Genomic DNA, 14,010 nt, shown 5'->3' with positions numbered 1-14,010 from the left:
GCACAGTGTGCAGCACTCAGAGTAAAACGTGACATCGTTAACGGCCCTGATTTATACCTGGCAGGGATAGATAGGTCCTGACTAATACCTGGTATATGAGAATCCACAATGAGAAGACTTTAACTAATGCTATGGTCCTGACTACTTCCTGGGAATGAACAGGAGTTTTGACTTCCAGAAGGAGATGTGGAGGGCTGCTACTAATATCTTGAGGAGACTGGATGGTCTTAGCTAAGACCTGACATTGTGAGGAAGGTCCTGACTAATACCTGGCAGGGATTTGTTTCTACAGCAGCTCCGCCTGGTTTTCATTTGTAGTTCTGTAAAGTTTCTGTGAAGCAGCAGCAGCTGAACCTTTCAACACTCATTTGTCTTCATTTCCAAACTACTCCTCTCTAATGTTCCTCCATGTTCACCTGCAGGTTGCTCCACTGGTTTCTTCTTGGAGCCTCTCAGGATGGAGACAGTCACTGTCGCCTCCTGGTGGCTTCACAACAAACTACAACAGCGTGATCCGCTCTAAACTTCTGCTTCACAGAAACATCGAGGTGAGAAATCGACACGGCTCTAAAAGGCTCAAAATAAAAACAGCTTCATGGTGAAAATGAGACTCAGACACCAAGTTCACTTTATTTCAAATTCTCATATAAAACCTGTGAGAAATGGAAACACAGCTATGTGTCGTGTCAAAGGGTTGTTGGTGGTTCGTGTTGGAGGACTGTGATTGGTCAAATGACAGGAAGTTCGGTTTGAAGATGATTGGACAAGGACAGTCTTTGTTTTGGGGTTTTTATCGTCAGTTTAATGTCAGAGTTAAAGCATGAACAGATTTCACTTCGTGTGTCATCAAAATTACAGTTCAAAACAAAAATGTCAGCTTCACAGCAGGAAGCTAAATGACGGCCCAGTTTGAAGCCGTTGTGGAGGCTTCAAGGCACCAAGGTGAGAAACAGACACATTCAACGTTTCAAAGAGTCAAAGATAAAACAAAAAACAAAGCTTTTAAAAGAGAAGAATTCAACATGTTATACAACTTATAAAAACACTGTAAACTTCCAGAATAAAAACTGTAAGGTCACTTTAGGTTGATTTTCCCTTTACATGAACTCCAGTTTTGAGCAAGTTGAAGCATTTCACTGCCTTGCTCTGAGGCACTGAGTCACATTCTTTCATTATTAAAAGAAATATTCACAAAACAGTTTGAATGTTTTCCTTTCTAAGTAATACACATCCATGGACTTTTATTTTGAAATGTAAAAAATTACTATAAAAGTAAAAGAAATAAATAAAAAAAATACTTGTCCAAAGGTTGTTTTTTTTTAAAGTAAATTCAAAAATCAATTCAAAATATTGATGTATGTCTTCATTCAGTCTAAAAGTGTTTGGATATTGATTTACTAATATTTGACTTACTGTCATAAAATATATACTTAAAACGTCTTTTTTCAGTTTTGTAGTAAATCAAATCATTTATATTTGGTACAAAATGTTTGAATTTGAAATGATACAAATCTATCTAGGAAAAACAAGAAAGTAATTAAAATTTTAATCATAATTGTATGTAAGTAAGAAAGGTTTACTTGCATGATTTCCTTTCCAAAATGTTACAGATCCATTTTAGAATCATAAATATGACCTTTTATTTTGAAATAGCAGACACTTCTAAAAAGTGCGATGACATCAAGTCAAACTTTGATTATTCTGACTTTTGGTCAAAATATTTACAGTACATAAGTTTTCAGTTTCATAATAAATTTTGGTTAAATGAGAAATGTTCCCTAATACAGTCTGAATGATTTCCTTCCAAAATATTTGAAAACCATTTTGAAATAAGAAATGTGACCTTTTATTTTGAAATGATAAATATTCCACTCCTCCATGTTCAAGTTTTCTCTCAAATTGTTAGTCAATCAGATTTTTGATTGACTGATCTTTGACTGACTTTTAAATCACCGTTAGTATTTTTGATCTCTTCTTTTCTGGCAGAATTAAGCTTCCATATAAACTGTCATCCAGAGTCAATTAACCTGAAATATCTAATAATGAGGTTCTTAATCCCATTATTTTGAGACAAATATTAACATAATAAGATGCTGACATGGTTAAAAATATATATCCTGTCATATTATCTCAGTATGATTATCTCATTGGAGAAAACATTTGCCCTCCTCTCACAAACAGGAATATCTCATGTTACATGTTGTTTGTGTGCTGAAATGATTTTGATCTAAAAGTCTCTTTATCTATTTCAGATTATTATTATCTCACTGTCGTTGAGATAATTGTCTCATGTCCATTAAAGGACTTTTTGTCTTCCGATATAAAATCTATAATAACCAGATATTATCACTGTTACTGAGAATATAACAATAAATATTTTGATTCAGTACTGTTGTTGTATCAGATTGTTAATGTGTTGAATTAACAGTAAAGGTTGCTTGTGTTTAAGTACCAGAGTACAGTACAGTACTACTACAGTACCATGACAATACTGCAGTACCATGGTGGAACCAGCTGGTTGATAACTTCAGCAGGGACGGTCCATCCTCTCAGGATCCTTTCTCTTTACCTGCACACCTGTGCAAAGGATACAGAAGAAGAAGAAGAAGAAGAAGAAGAAGAAGAAGAGGAGGTTAGACTCATATGAATGTGGTTCGTCAGACTGCAGAGGTTCAGTCTGAAGCTCAGCTCCACACTGTGAACTGTGACAGGTCACGTGTAGGTGATGATGATGATGTCACAGGCTGTGGATCTGTGACATCATCTGATCTCGGATGTAATTAACAATTGACCTGCCATTATCCTGTAACGCTGCAGCTTCATGTTCATTTATTACGTTCAGTCACTTCCTCCTGTTTGTTTCCTTCTTTCTTCACCATGAACAGGATGTAGGATTCTATTACTTTATTTTGAAGGCAAACTGTACTGCAGTGCAGTTATCCTGGCCTTTATTCTGAAGGTTAATTTGACTGGAGGTGGCCACACAGGTCTGCAGCACCTGAGCAGTCAGCCACACACCTGCTCAGGTGTGTGGCTGACTGCTGCTGGTTTTAAAGTCAAACTTAAATGTGGGGAAAAAAACCTGCCAACTGGCGTCTGTTCTACAGAGCCACTGAAAAATATTTTAAAAATCTTATTTTATACGAAACGGTTTGATGCTGTTTTCACATGAATGCATCAGTTATTATCTTTCTATGTATGAATACATCAATCAGTCTTCATGTCATTTTTCTGATTATTCTCACAGACTCGTCACAGAGTATTTGTGCAGCCTGGTATTAGTACTTTTACTTGTAACAGAGTATTTTAGCAGCGTGGTATTAGTACTTTTACTTGATCTGAGTGTTTGTCCAGCGTGGTATTAGTACTTTTACTTGATCTGAGTATTTGTCCAGCGTGGTATTAGTACTTTTACTTGATCCGAGTATTTATCCAGCGTGGTATTAGTACTTTTACTTGATCTGAGTACTTGGTCTACTGCTGTAACTCCACACATGAAGACCAGGGATCAGGGCTTTCTCAGGTCAACACCCACACACGTGATCCATGGATGTGATTGGATGATTATCAGTGGCTATTTGCATGAGGGAGACCTGTGGTTGGTTGAAAGCTCGACGACACCGACATCATCATCATCATCATCATCATCATCATCAGCATCAGGTGTGTATGTGGAGGCTGAGAAACACCTGCATCAGTTTCATGGATCCTCCGTTGAAACAGCTGATTCTACTGATCAGCTGTTTCCTGTCTTTAAAGAATAAAATGACCCAGGTGATAAAAACTCCTCGTTACATCACTGACCTGATGAAGGTGTTTTTATTCTTCTGTTTTCTTGAGATAGTTTTAAAATGTTTTTTATCTTTATACTAAACAACAGTGAAAACAGATGAAGATCCTGTTGTTATAATTAATCAACATATAAACAATGAATGGAGAAAATAACAATAATGAAATGATGGTTAGTTGCAGCTGCAGTTTGGAGTCAGTGTGCAGAGGATCATCGACAGGAAAACGTCATGGACACATTGTTTGAAATCTGCAAAACCTGATCCTGACATTTAAAGGAACAGTCCAACATTTCACTTTTCAGGTCGTAGAAAAACTGAGAAGACAAACACCCACAGGTTCAATGTTACTGAAGTAGTTTATAACAAAAAGGTCAAATGTTTTTGTGTGACTCTACGATTCTTTTACCCGTTTACTTCGACTCAAATATTTCAACTTTCCTCTGCAGATTTTCTTTGTTTCTGGAACAGCAGCTCTGATTCGTCTGTGACCGAAATAACCTGAATGTAAATGAGAGGGAAACATCCTGAGCCACACTTCACTACATCTCCTCCTTCAAATTAAGACAAACTCCAGAGTTTTTGAGTCCATGTCCTTGTTTATATAAAACTTTACCAAAAGAAGTATATACAAATTCAGAGGCATTGGTACAAAGCAACAATCAAAGTGCAAACGAACAGATCAGTGATGAAACCTGGACAGATTTCATAGAGCAGACAGACGTCCAGACAGGAAGAGGAGTCTTCAAACACCCTGAAGGATCCAGTGAGAAAAACAAATCCTGCTGGATCTCATGAGACTGAAGATCCCCGACAGTCTCAGAGACCCTGAGGGACTCGCTCGAGCTGGATCTGACAGGATGGGTTTGAACGGCCAGCAGGGGACGCTCCAGACTCAACAACTCAAACTGTTGCTGATCCATAAAAACAAATGGTCTTCAGATTTTCTACAGTTTGGTACAAACTGAAACTGTTTGCAAATATGAAAATTTGAGTTTCTTCATTTTGAATTTCAAACAGTTTTTGGGAGAAAACAAATATTTAAACTGATTTAGTGTAAAACATGTTGCGCTCTGTGCTGAGAGAGGATCAGTGAACATGTCGATGTCTGAGATACAGGCGGGTCATTATTCATTAACTCCAGCTGATCAACATCTTCAGAAAATATTTCACTACTAAAAAAAGATCAAATTCAAATTCAGATTTTGGTGTAGTTGTTGTCACGGTAACCGCTGACTGTGATAAATCTGACTGGTCCTCACAGAGTTCTGAAGCTTCCTGCTGAGTTTCCTCCTCGTTCACCATAAAAAAATAATAAAAATCCCAGACCAACCCACCAACCCTTCACCTCCACATTAAATAAAAAACTGATATATTAATTTATAGTTTTAGACACAAACTGTCTCCTGGAGGATTCAGAAAACAACATAAAACAATATCTTGTTTTTTTTCCCTTCACAGTTTGATTGATTCAATAATTCAGAAAAAAACCTTTGATTTTGACGATTAACAGAAAAAAATACTTCAACAAAAAGTATTTTGTTTTTGTTTTTTTGTCTCCATGTCAAGAGCTGGGAAACATTTAGTCTAAATTTAAGGAGCTCAACAAAAGAACCAGGAGAAAATATTTGATATGAAAAATATGAGTCTCATAATTCATGATCTCAGTGTTAATTGTGTTTTTTTTCTTTCTTTTCTGATAATTTATTGTTCAGGACACTGAGCATTTAACTGGTTCATAAACAGTTTGTGGTCATTTGACTGAGCAGAAATTTATTCAGCAAAAAGGAAAATTCTGGTATTTTTCAATTTTTTTCTACTTGTATAAATAATTCACAAAACCTTCAAGTAAAATTTTACTTAAAAAAACAAAACAAAACAAACAGCCTTAACAGAAATGATTTCAGTTGCACCAAAGTAAAGACAGAAACTCCTGTGATCACCTGCTCCAGGGAAAATACCAGAACTTTCCTTTAAGACTAGATTTGACCTCATCAGCTTCGTCACTGGTGAGAAAACAAACCACTGTTTGAGTCTCTGTTCCAGCTGCTCCTCCAGATGTTTGATGTTTTGGATCAGGTGACCTGATGTTGGGGGGGTCGATGCAGCAGAGGATAAAGTCTCATAATGTTATGATGAGAGGAAAACGATGAAATCTGAATTATTTGCTTTTGTTTTGTTTGATTTCTTATTGATTGATTGATTTAAACCTTTAATGTCTTGTTACTTATTTAGGCTGATGATGTCATGTTGTGTGTTTGTTTATCTTTTTGTTTCTTTACCTTGTGTGTTTAGTTTGATTTGTGTTCATTGTTTTGTCTTCAGGTTCTATAAAAATACAGCGGCTTGATCAGACACTGATCAATCAATCGCCTGTAGCTTCATCGACAAATATTGTTAGTGTTGTTGTGAAAACTCAGACTCACTGTCAGCGATGATCCTTTCAGCTCAGACAGCTTCAAACAGCTGTTAGTGAAGGATCAGCTCCATCATCATCTGTAAATAAAACAGCTGGGGGGGTGGGGGTCATGTCTGCAGGCTCCTCTCAAACTGGGGCAGCTTGTATGATGCCTGAGGCAAACTCCAGGGCAAAATACATCCCGTCATCCCTCAGATGACGTCTGCAGGCGTTTTACTGAATGAATCAAAGTGAAACTGTGAAGGTGAGGGAGACAGAGACAGCCCCCCCCCCCGACAAACTGAAAGCTCCTGCAGCGACCTGGAGACAAAAAACTCAAACTCAAACCCCCAAAGCGAAACAGCAACGTAAACACAGAAGCAGCTCGAACAAACGTCCACCCGGACTCGACTAACGCCCGCCGGCGCTCCAGCAGAGAAACATTCAGGACGCCTCCGCAGGACATCCTCTTCAACGAGACGCCTGCAGCAGCACAAACATTATAATGACGACGCTATGTTCATTTAAAAGGTGCTCCAATCAACGAGCACATTCCCCCGTCAGCCCCCGCCACGCTGATCTGAGCTTTACAGCAGTGTGACGCGCCAGGAGCCGATTCTGTCCCTCCAATCAGAAGAAAGAAAAACCTCCAGGAGAGTGAGTCAGTCTGAGCGTCCACACGGTACAAAGCTCTGCTGAGCTCGGCTGACTGTACACGGCCACGTCACCACGCCCGCGTATGAATCTGTACAGGTGAGAGGGAAAGGCACCAAACACACAGGCCGACAGGAAACAACGCTGTCACTGCAGCTCAACATCCAACACCAGCCGATCACAACCGGCCGATCACAACCAGCCGATCACAGACAGCCGATCAATAGCCGATACACAGCTGCAGCTCTGAAGATGACAGACTTCATGATGGTCGGCTGCAGGTCTGATATTAATGTGACGAGCATTTTCATTGGCTGGTGACCAAAACAGTTTAAGGTGGAACTGTCCCTTTGGCCTGTTTAAGGTGGAACTGAACACTCTCTCTGTGGCAGGTGGAGGCTGCAGATTCTCCTCCTCCAGCAACAATAATCAATAAATCATCTATAATCAGCGTAAGGCTTTTTCTCTGTTCATTCAGTAAAGTGAAGAGATTTAAGGCAGAGAGGGCGACCGACAGACAGACAGACAGACAGACAGACAGACAGACAGACAGACAGATGGGGTCAGGGTCTCTGAAATACTGCAGCTCCTTCCTCCTCCTTCCTCCTCCTCCTCCTGCTGCTGTTGTGCTTTGACCAGTTAGGCTGTGATGTGGACGGCAGGGGGAGGAGACAAGACGCCTCCCTCAGCTCTGAGGAGGAGGAGGAGGAGAGGTTAGTGATTAGGAGGAAAGAGGAAAACCACAGAATTAAAACCAGTAGTTGGGAGCGCTGCCCTCCTTCCTCACCTCCTCCTCCAGAGGGGAGGACACTCGAGGGAAGGAGCAAGTTCAGAGTCAGAGCAAGGAGTCAGTCTCTGCTCTCCTCTGCATCACAAACCACATGTTAGTTTTCATTGACTCCTCTGTCCTCCTCCTCCTCCTCACAGGAAGAGGAGAAAGGAGAAGAGGAGGTCTGTGATGGAGCACAGAGGCAGAGCAGGAAAGAAGAAGAGTTTTAAAAGGAGCAAAATAAAGCATCTCCTCTTTTCCTCCACCACCCCAGAGTCTTCAGGTGTCCTCAGAGTCCAGAGGTCAGGAGGTCAGGAGGAGGTCAGAGGGTCAACAGGCGGCATGAGGAAGAAATGAGGAGGTGAGGAGGAGGTGAAGAAGATCCTGCCCCTCCTTTGGTGAGAAAAGCTGATTAGCGGGAGGTGAGGAAGAGGAGGAGAGGAGACTAGGGGAGGTGAGAGACCTTTGCAGAGAGCAGGTGAGAGAGAATGAGCAGCAGACTCAGTGATTGACCTTTGACCCTGCTGAGAGCAGACAGGAAGTGAGCACCAGGAGACGCCACAGAGAGAGAAAGAGAGAGGGAGAGAGAGGGAGAGAGAGAGAGAGAGAGAGAGAGGGAGAGAGAGAGAGTCACTTCACCAGCACTGACTTTGGCAGAAACGCCTCCATCTCGGCGCCTCTGTCCGTTCTCGGCAACGATGAGGATGCCGAGGACGAGGAGGAGGAGCTCAGGGACGAGGAACCGCCGCTGGCCGCTTTGGGGAGGCTGTACATGTAGACGGCGCCGATGACGAGCCCCGCCCCTGCCGTGAAGAGCAGGTCCACGTGGAAACCAAACAGGTAGATGGACATCACCGTGGAGACAACGATGGAGAAGGAGGTGGCGAAGCCCTTCAGGATGTTGTCGGCGTACTTCACCACCACGGCCACCAGCAGCCCGCCGAATGCCTGGTTGAAGATGACGCACCACACCATGTCGGTGTAACCGAAGAGGAAGCCGTGCTTTGCGATGGCAGCGCCGTCGTTCCACCACAGTCCCAGCATGCCGAGCGCCGTGCCGAAGATCCCCAGCTGCACGTTCCGCACCCAGACGGAGGCCGAGCTCCCCTTCAGGATCTTCTCAAAGTAAACGCCAGCGAACCCTGACGACATGCAGCTGATCACCACAGCAACTAAACCCACCGTGTAGTTCTGATTGGAGCTGTTCGACACGGACACCTCCTTGTTCCCCTCCTGCTGCACCTGCAGGGAAACAGAGACGACGATCTCATCATCAATCGATCGGTTATCGGCTCAATAAGATCAATCAGTTCTATTGATCAGTGAAGTCATGTGTACAGAGACGGGTGAGCCGGAGGACAGGACATACCTGTACGATGGCGACCCCGGCGAACAGCAGCAGCAGAGAAACCCACTGGACTCTGGACAGAGACTTCCTCAGCATCATCACGCTGAACAGAGCCGTGGTGAGGATCTTCAGCTGGTAGGTCACCTGAGGGGGGAGGGGCCTGTTACACTCATCAACAGGAATCCAAATTGATACGTCTTTGACCTTTGACCTTATCAACTGAGGGTGGAATCATTGAGAGGAGCCCTCTCTTTTACACAGTTATCCACAATCCCTCCTGGAAGCCGCCAGTCAACCACAGTCTGAGATGCAGCTGCAACTGTCTATCTGTGTGTGTGTGTGTGTGTGTGTGTGTGTGTGTGTGTGTGTGTGTGTGTGTGTGTGTGTGTGTGTGTGTGTCTCTGTCTGTCTGTCCCGTTCACATAACACGCAACATTTTTAGAATTAAGAGAAAACAGTGAATTATTCTGAGACACACGCATGCGCTCGCTCACACACACACACACACGCACGCACGCACGCACGCACACACACACACACACACACACGCAGGCACGCGCTCGCTCACACGCGCTCGCTCACACACAAGCACACACACGCACGCACACACGCGCACGCACATGCACACACGCACACACGCACACACACACACACACACCTGCTGCCACAAACACTCACCGCAGCACCAACATGGATTAATCCTCCTTTGAAAATAGTCCCTAACAACTGCACTATTTCCTCTGACACAAACTGGGGGAGGAGCTTGGAGCCAGACTGACACTGCTGAGTTCACAGTTAAATTAAATAAGGGGACAGACGTGAAGCGATGAGCCGGGCTCGTCCTGTGAACTTCAGCCTGATCTGAACTCTGACCTGGAAGGTGGCGGCCGGCAGGTTGGAGATGGCGACGTACTGCAGGTTGTTCTGCAGAGTGTAGATGAGTGAAGGAACAGCCAGTTTCAGAGTGTCTTTGTACTGGAACACGATGGAGTCGACCAGGAACAACACCGTCTCCTTCACACTGCCTGAGAGAGAGAGAGAGAGAGAGAGAGAGAGAGAGAGAGAGAGAGGGTGGTAATGCCGCTCTGTCAGCTGCCTCTGTGCACCCTGAGAGGTGGGACATGTTCCTCAGACGTTGGTGGTTCCTGGAGTTTACTTCCTTCAGACTGACTGATCTCCTCCAGAGGCAGTGATCATTATTACAGTCAGAGAGTAGAGGGAGGTCATTGGTGGCATTCTGCTTGAAAAACTACATAATAAATTGATTAGAAAAAGAGCTGACACTTTTATTTTGACAAATCAATGCTGAATATAACCGAGGAGAGAAACTCTCCTTGATAATAACCATCACTTATGTTCATGCTCTGACCTCCAGGTCCAATTATTTCCACTCAAATCCTGAGAAGTTTCACACACTGATCTGGTCACTGCTCTTCACCCTGTGTCTGAGCAACTTACATCTCTTCTGCAGCAGGATGATGAGCAGACACGTCAGGACCTTCAGAACCTCCGCCATGACGACGGCTGATGTCGCGAAGAAGCGGTCGCCCGGCAACGTACGGACGTATCGGATGCTGAGGATGAGCGATGCATTCTGGACCACCAGCACCGCCAGGCTGATGTACTTCAACTTCTTGTTGGCTGCAGGAAAACAAACACATCAAAGAACCGAAGTGAAGCAATGATCAGCAGCTGCTCCTCCAGCTGTGTGTCAGCTGTTTATCTCCGTCGTCTTGACTGTGGCGAGGAAGAGGAGGCTGGTCTGTCGGCAGAACAGCAAACACATCAGCAAACGCTCTGAGTGCAGCTGTTTGCTCCGTCAGATAAAGGAATGATGCAGTTTGTTTAATTCTGTCACGACAGTGGATGAACACATTTCATCCTTCCCTCAGCTCTGACCAGCGTCCCTCTGGAGCTCTGTTACAGGGACCTCCTCCCTGACCGAGGTCCTTCTTACCAGGTCCCTCAGTTTGTCTGGACTCCAGCTCTAGAAGAGTTTCAGACTTGTTCCCACTGTTCTCCTGGGAACACTCAGAGCCCTGGAACTGGTTTTATTGCTTTGTCCTGATCAGTTTGGTCTCAGAGGTCCACAGAGAGTCCACTGGACCCCACGGTCTCTGTCCTGACCTGCAAGTGGGACCTGATACACAGGTGTGTCCTTCTATACTCTGTCCAATGAGGTGGACAGGTGGACTCAGTCAGGGTCTGGACTCATCTCAGTGATGATTAAAGTAAACAGGAAGCAGCTGAGCAGTTTGGAGCCACAGCGAAGAGTCTGAAGACTTCTGTCACTGACAGATCTCAGTTTTTGATTTTTAATACATTTGCAAAAAATTCTAAAAACATGTTTTTACTTTGTTATGATGGATTATTATTATTAGATTGATGAGCAATACATGGCAACGTGATCTCTTCACAATTAAATCTACAACATAATAAGTGAAGGTGACTGAAAACTTTCTGAAGCTGATGTTTACAAAACCCTGCACACAGAGGAGGGCGTTCAAAAATATAGAGATAAATAACAACAACTGTTTCACAACTTCGTCTCTACCTGTGCTGCAGTTAGCGCCCTAAAAAGCACCATTAACATTAACTGTTCACCTATTGTAAGTTTCCTTGGACACACCTGCACTGTGCGGGGGGGGGTTACCTGTGAGTGGCCGCCACCGGAGCCAAAGCTCCACGTCACCAGCTGCTCTCTCGTGGATTCACCGTTCATGAAGCTGCGGGTTCAGCCTCCACAGCCACAACACTAACCAAGTGTTAGTTAGTGTTGGTTGGTCATTGCGCTAAACTAGTTTTGGACTAGTTAACAGTGAAGTTAGTTACAGTGAGTTAGCCTCACTAGCTCCCGCTAGCATGCTAACAGGATATTTCCTTGGTTTACATTAAAATGACAGATTACACGTTATTTCTGAAGCGGCCCAGATAACGTGCAACACCGTGAACACTGGTTAGTTACAGTTCTGGTTAACTTCCACAACTACTAACCCTCAGGAAGTCGGCTAATCGCGGTTAGGTTAGCCGTTGTTAGCTAACCGTCACCGCCAGATAACTATAAATCCGTCCACAGAAAATTATTAAGTCTTATTTTAACCCCCCCCCCGCATCACGGAGCCCCCCCCTCATTAGTTCCCCCGCTGTTAGATCGACCGGGCCGTGTGAGGCCCACTCCGCTCCCGGGTCTCGGCTCTCAGCCCCGGGCTCCGCTCACCTTCACTCTGACTCCGGCTGGCTGCCTTCTCCTCCCCGGCCTGGCTGTGGTTTCCCCCGGCCATGCTGCGATCCCTCTGGCCGCTGCCTGCTCTGCTAACGCTCCGCTAGCCTCCCAGCTAGCCCCGGCTCACAGTTTAGATCCAGTCGGGCACCGACCTCCGGTTTGTTATTCAGGTTAAAGTGAGAGGCAGCCGGTCTGCAGACGGATATCAGGCCGGGGCTGAGGTTGGAGGAGCCTGCGGAGGAACCGTCGGGACATCGGAGTGAAAACACCCCGTGAAGGAGCTGAGGTGTCCGGGAACCGAGCTACGGCTGCTGAGCGGCACCGACTGACAGGAGGCATCACTCTGGTGCAAAAACTGTGCCCGCTCTGCTGAACCGAGCGGGAGGAGGAACTCTATGTATTGATGAGTCCATCATCATTTATGTATTGATCACATGTCGTGTCATTAATCTGAACCTGCAAATTAACTAAAGTTGTGAAATAAATATAGAGCAGTAAAAAGAAAAACATTTCCTCAGTTTGTGACAATGTATGTGACTGCATTGTATACTGACTTTTTAATAAATCAGTTGAGTTATTGGTATTTTTTTAATGTTACTATTAAAACTGGACTGAAGCTCGACTCTTTCTTCTTTATTGATGTATGTAGGCATACATTTGATATATGTGTCATTGATATTATATATCAAATTATATATGTGTCTTAATGTTAATTAATTGAACTTCTGATGTAATGGCGTAGAAGCTTTATTTCATAATGTTTTGCTTGTAATAAAAACTCAATACATTGATAAAACACACTATCAGTGCCTGAAATATACATATTCCCGATAGACAGCAGAACAAGACAAGAATATACATAATTTAATTTGACAAAATGTGGCAGCGGTCTGTACGGGGAGCTCCGGAAAAATAGTCAGAGTGAGACCTCTTCATCCTCCTCTTACTCTTTGATCCTGTCAACTGAAAAACAATCACTTCCTTGTTCTCGCTCAGGTTGAAGAGGGAGGGATCCTATTGGTTGCTGGGTGAACACCTCACCTGTCAGCTGTGGCTGATGTTGAGCGCCACCTGCTGGTTCAGTGTCCCGGTCTCGTCAGGACCTGATCATTCACAGCTTTTTAAAAAGATAGATATGAAATTAAAAATGATGGTGATGCAGCTGTTAAAGAGAAATATATCTTATAACCGTATCTTTAACATACAACATTACTATGTAATTATCCTACAGTTTCTGTCACCGTTTGCTCCGTTCATTATTGTTTTAATGAGTTCATTTTTAGTTAAATTCAACAATAATTTTATAATTAAACTGAAATCTTATTTAAATCTCCTCTGTAAAGAGCCTGTGTCTGTATAAAGGTTTAAATAAAGTTCACCTCCTGTCTCATAATGACGTTCTGTCTCTGACCGTCCTGTCACTGCGCCGCCGTGTTTCCTTTTGGAACTGCTCTGAAAACATGAACTGGTGAACTGAGGGTCTTGGATGTTGATGGATGATGTCTCTTTATATTCTATCTTCTGTTAATCTGCTTCCCACTGTTTGTCTCGACTTTATGAGACTCGGAACAGGAAGAAGATGAGACCTGTTTTCATGTGGAAACCTGAGGCACCACATCCTCTTTGTCATTCTGCCCCTGACATCTGCTGTTGTATATTTTCATGTTTATTATGCTTTGTGAATAAAATAAAACCTCTTTAACTTTCCAGTTGAAGACTTAATATAAGCCAGCTACTTTCATGCACATGAACAGTAACAATACCGATGAGACACATGAAACACAACAGCGGAGTCAGGACCAGGACCAGAACCAGGACCAGGACACCATG

At 43.6% G+C, this 14,010-nt stretch overlaps 1 protein-coding gene across 2 annotated transcripts; it reads right to left on the bottom strand.

Annotated features, from left to right (window-relative positions):
• Window positions 1–568: 568 nt before the first annotated feature.
• slc35a2 (solute carrier family 35 member 2) lies at window positions 569–12,558 on the bottom strand. 2 transcript variants are annotated; one of them, XM_071458834.1, is made up of 6 exons: window positions 12,175–12,558; window positions 10,416–10,598; window positions 9,831–9,982; window positions 8,979–9,101; window positions 8,259–8,851; window positions 569–2,577 (listed from the first exon to the last, which is right to left on the bottom strand). In XM_071458834.1, the coding sequence occupies exons 1-6, from the start codon at window positions 12,236–12,238 to the stop codon at window positions 2,550–2,552; spliced, it is 1,143 nt and encodes a 380-aa protein (XP_071314935.1). In that variant the 5' UTR covers window positions 12,239–12,558; the 3' UTR covers window positions 569–2,549. The 2 variants fall into 2 exon arrangements, with proteins under 2 accessions (XP_071314935.1, XP_071314934.1); XM_071458833.1 differs by lacking the exon at window positions 569–2,577 and adding an exon at window positions 4,368–7,531 and having other exon boundaries at window positions 12,175–12,553.
• Window positions 12,559–14,010: the final 1,452 nt, after the last annotated feature.

This window comes from Trachinotus anak, unplaced genomic scaffold, assembly GCF_046630095.1.
Source record: "Trachinotus anak isolate AG129_WGS33_773 ecotype Australia unplaced genomic scaffold, CSIRO_AGI_Tana_v1 ptg000022l, whole genome shotgun sequence".
Taxonomy (NCBI): domain Eukaryota; kingdom Metazoa; phylum Chordata; class Actinopteri; order Carangiformes; family Carangidae; genus Trachinotus; species Trachinotus anak.
The sequence above is the reverse complement of the archived record's forward strand: the minus strand, read 5'-3'. Positions and strand labels throughout refer to the sequence as shown.